This window comes from Halyomorpha halys, unplaced genomic scaffold (genome assembly GCF_000696795.3).
Source record: "Halyomorpha halys isolate HHAL.00 unplaced genomic scaffold, Hhal_1.1 Scaffold2548.1, whole genome shotgun sequence".
NCBI lineage: Eukaryota > Metazoa > Arthropoda > Insecta > Hemiptera > Pentatomidae > Halyomorpha > Halyomorpha halys.
The window spans coordinates 45,959-50,941 of NW_027106405.1; the positions used below are offsets into that span (position 1 = coordinate 45,959).

The 4,983-nt window shown below is 34.3% G+C and overlaps 1 protein-coding gene across 1 annotated transcript in view; it reads right to left on the minus strand.

Moving 5' to 3' along the window:
• Positions 1–4,983, minus strand: part of Mondo (MLX interacting protein mondo) — a gene marked incomplete in the record, with an annotated part of 32,327 nt that overhangs the window by 18,915 nt on the left and 8,429 nt on the right. The window contains 3 exon segments of the mRNA XM_067044748.1: positions 3,369–3,519; positions 3,596–3,803; positions 4,809–4,983. Of these exon segments, the coding sequence (XP_066900849.1) occupies positions 3,369–3,519; positions 3,596–3,803; positions 4,809–4,983 (534 nt within the window).

Genomic DNA, 4,983 nt, shown 5'->3' on the forward strand with positions numbered 1-4,983 from the left:
ATGGCTTGATCCTACTCGAAAATGAGATTCCTCCAGGCCTGTAAAATACCTCTCCAATTCGGCTGTCAGTTTTTCTGTTGTAGGAAATCTCCGTCCACCTTGGAAAATTTTCAGCTTGGGGAAGACATGAATGTCTGGTGGTGCCAAATGAGGTGAATAAGGTGGATGTGGCAACAATTTGTACCTCAATTCATGAAGTTTTGCCATGGCAATAGCACTTATGTGCGGGCGGGCGTTATCCTGATGAAAGATGACTTTTTTCCTAGCCAAATCAGACTTTTTTTTTGCATATCTTTTCCTGTAGTTGGTTTAGGAGGTTTCTGTAGTATTGCCCTGTAATTGTTTAGCCAGTAGAAAGATAATCTTCAGCAGAATATCTTTTGGATCCCAGAAAACTGAGGCCATGATCTTTCCTGCTGAACGTAATGCCTTTGCTTTCTTTGGTGGTAGTGATTCAGCATGTTTCCACTGCTTTGACTGCTGTTTTGTCTCTGGGGTATAGTAGTGGACCCAAGTTTCATTTATAGTCACAAACCAGCATAAAAAATCTTGTTGGTTGTGCTGAAAACGCCCATTGTTGGGCGCTTATGGTCCAATGTCAAGAGCCGCAGCACACATCTTGCGGATAATTTTTTCATTCCCAATTCTTCGGTTAAAATGTGATATACCCGTTCAGATGACATCCCTCCAGCTTCAGCAATCTCGCCCATTTTCAATTGACGATCCTCCATGACCTTTAGCGATAAATTCTGGGATTGTAGCACTTTTTGGCCGTCCACTATGCGGATCATCATCTAAGCTCTACTGACCAAATTTAAAGTCGCTGGTCCACTTGGCAACAGTCGAATATGAAGGAGCAGAGTCCCACAGTGTGTTCTGAAAGTCAGCATGAATTTTCTTTGCTTTCATATTTTTCTTTACAAAGTACTTAACCACTGCTAAAAATCAAAATCTGTTTTTTCCATTGTCACAAATCACTACGCATAAAATAACAACAAAGAGTCATCACTACCATTCACGCCACGTGTTCACTCACAAAGGAAGTGTGATTATTGGGCGGGAACCTCGTTGCTCTAACATTGACATCTAGTCGTAATTCTGAGAACTTTTTAAACCACCATCATATATTTATTGTTGACTGTAGATTCAATATGAGGAGAACATGATCATGGATGCGTCAGTGGAGTAGTAATAAATAAGTGAAACTAATTTTATTTGAACCAACATTAAGGCCTAAAATTCATATTTTCATCAGGGCTAAAGACAAGTGAGTTAATAACCATAATAGAATGAAAAATAATAAAAACGGCAAAATCAAGAAAATAATAATTAATAATATGAAAAGATGGTGTACAATAAAGGAATAGTAAAAATTTATACAATATAAGAAACATTGAAGAACTAAGAAAAAAAAAAAAAATAAAATCAAACAGTCCTCAATGTGAATAATAAAATACATTTAAAACATTTTTTCATTTTCTTATATAATCATTCAATGTTATCTTCTTACTATTCCAATCATCTTCTTTTATTATTAATTGTCGTCTTCTTATTTTCTTGATTATCACTTCTATTGTGGTTTTCACTCATTGTTTTTTTTTATTTATTTATTAAAATTTACTGCTAAAAAAAAAAAATACAATAAGTAAATGTAAGGAATATTTTAGAACACATGATAATCTTGGGAAGGAACCACCCAATGATGGTACTTCAATCAATGCTTAAAATTAGAAGGTCCTGAGGCCATCTTCTTTTCAAATGCCTTGAAGGTTTATCAGGGATTGTTAAGGAGGAGAGATTAAGAACTAACGGGTTTGGATGGATAAGGATTAGAATGAAAGGAGGTATATCTATTTTGGGTTATATATCCAACGAATGGGATGCTGAGGTCTTTATAGATGAGTTTATTTGTGATGTAATAAGGAGCATTAAGGATTGGATACGGGAGGATTTTGATGGTTTGGTGGAGCCCTAAAGCTCCATTCTGAACATCCCAATAGTTATTATTTGGATTATCACAGTGTTTATGAGGTTTTTGTAGTAAATGGGAAGTTTAGAGAATTGGTCAAGTAGGTGCTGTAATAATCAGAATCTACTTGCAGTTTCTTGTTGTTTCAGTCTTATCGGGGAATTACAAATAAGTCTCTTGTCAAGATGGAATCCAAAGTAGCGAATCTGTTCAATAAGCGTTAGTGGGATACTTAAAAAAGGTACAGTAGGGTAGGAGAGTAGAGGTTTATGATGGAGAGTTAAGGTCATCTGATGGGATTTATTTTGATTTTTCAGTTATTACACCATCCTTCAATGGATGTTATGTTTGACTGCAGAGTTGATGTGATGCATTAGTAAGGTCATTGTTTACAGACAGTACAAATGTGTCATCAGGACTGTGTTAGAATATCAGCTGTATAAATTTTATAGATAATGGGACCCAGGATACTAACTCATTTATTTTTATCCCTGAACTTTAGGCTGAAATGTCGGCACAAATAAAATAAAATAAGTTTCACTTATTTGTATTTATTATTACTCCACCGATAGCACCCCATGACCATCTTTTCCTCATAAAATTATAATAACCTATTTATTTAAAGTAAATTCATAAGATAGATTGTAATAAAAAAAACTTTGAGATATGTATAGTTTAATGAACGATGGACATAATGTCGGGTTAATCCCTCTCACTGCTACTAAAATATCAGCAAAGGGGATTAAAAGCGACTGGATACCTGAGTGTATTGTTCGGAGAGAACTCATAGATGTAATTGTGATCAAGTGCTATTTTTATCACTTCATCAATTTTATGACCATTTTTTAACCTAAGTTATTATTTTTCTATTCATTATAACATTTAATAATAATTTAACTTGGGACTACCGGAACCCAAATCAAAAAAAGAAGCAGGAAAAAATGAAGTGCCAGTGCTATTACCTGTTGTACTGATTGTGAATCATGCCTATATTTTAATAAGAGGCAAAGTAATTTAAAACCTTTTTTATGTGGGTTCTAACTTCTTATCTTCAAGGATTTGATTAAAAATGGTTTTACATTATCTAACAAGACGTCGTTCATGTCAGAAAAGTATTCCTTAAGGCATGTTTACATGCTATGATAAACCGTAACAATCTGATTGTTATTATTTATTGTTATAAATAAATCAAAATATTAGTACGATTATATGATAAGGTATGCTCATATAATCGTGATAATATGATTATAACGCATATGCATTTGTATTGTCCGATATACAGCAAGTCAGCTCATGTATTGTTTATGATTACATTGTCAAGTCAGATCATGTAAAACCACTTTAAGATACCATCCAATCTCTTGACTAAATAATGTTATGTAGTTAATCAAGGAGGTACCTTTGCTGAGATTGATATAAAAATTGATTCTCGATTGAATCATATGGAATATATGGCACAGAAACTTCAACACACTGCTGATTGTGAGTAGCAGACTGTTTGGAAGAATTAGTACCAGAATCCAGCAAGTTGTACAAATTACCACCAGAGCCTGAAAATTTTAATGTATTATAAAACAAGGCGATTCCTAAAAAACGTAAATTGATCAAATTTTCTGTTTATCTCACTAGATGTCAATAGCTGTTGTAGAAGTGCCGTATTCTGCTGATGCTGCTGCTGTTGTTGCTGCTGCTGCTGCTGAGTAGATGTAACAGAAGACAAAGACTGTAGGCTTCTCGTATTCACGTCCCCTTGAACCAAATTAGAGGAACTGTTTGGGCTAACCATTTTTTTGTTTAGCCCAGGGTTAGAACGGGAGCGATGTTTAGATTTTAGCTGAAAGTTAAAATAATTTACAGTACTAAATAAAAACAACAATCAACAAAAAAAAAATATATTAGCTCACTATTGTCAGATAAAATTGAGTTGAATTAGGATCAGTTAAATTTGATTTACATCAAATGCAATCAATATATCAATATTTATTTATTGTGCCTTGTTACTGCAGCAGTTCAAATCCAGCCTACGAGGTTAACTTTTATTTTATGGCAGCTACATGAAATGAAAACTTGACCTTCCACCATGGTTAGAATAGTTTGGTTACCTGTAGATTCCTTCCCCACCGGACATCAGCTAAACATACATCCATGCAGTGACGCCAGTCCAAACCCAAATCTAGAAGATCTGTCTTAATGGAATTCTCCTATCTATGCTTTGGTCTGCCCCTGGGATGTTCACTCATTGGTTCAGTGTTAATTAACATTTTTAGGATTCTTTTGTTATTGAGCTCTAAAACCTTACATGTCCATCATATTAGCTATGATGTAATAACTTCAATTATATTTATCAGATGCAATTCCGTCAATTCAGCTTTGTGTAGCTTTCTGAATTCTCCGGTTACTTCATCCGTTTTCATTCTGAATATTTTACACAATACTTAATTTTCAAAAACCTTAAGGTGCTTTTCTTCCCTTAGTGGAACAGGCCAGTGGGAAGGATAATAGTTCTATAAATTTTAACTTTTAAGTTTCTGGATAATAAAGCTAACCAATTTCGAAAATGAATAATAACAAGCATTTTTCATCTTTAACCTCATTTTTATTTTCTCATAAATTTATTTTTTTCTAGATATCATAGAACTTAGATACTTAAAACTCTCTACACGTTTAAATATATACTTCCAGGAGGTGAATGGAACAAGTGGGACCAATATTAAATATACAGAAAGGGGATTGTCATCCTAAATTTTAAAAAATGTACAATGATAAATTTTATGTCAAGTGATAAGTGAAAATTGCGTTATGCGAACACCAGATTTTTTAATATACAATAAGCACCTACCTTAGGACCCATGTGCAGCTCCTCATTGAGTTGAGATGGCAGAGGTGGAGGAGGCGGTGGATGATATAGATTTAGAGAATAGTCCAACGTTGGTGGAATATACCAAGTCCCCGAGTACTGATTTTGTTGAAAGCTTTGATCGGCTACTTGCTTTTCCTGTACCGCTCCTGACGAT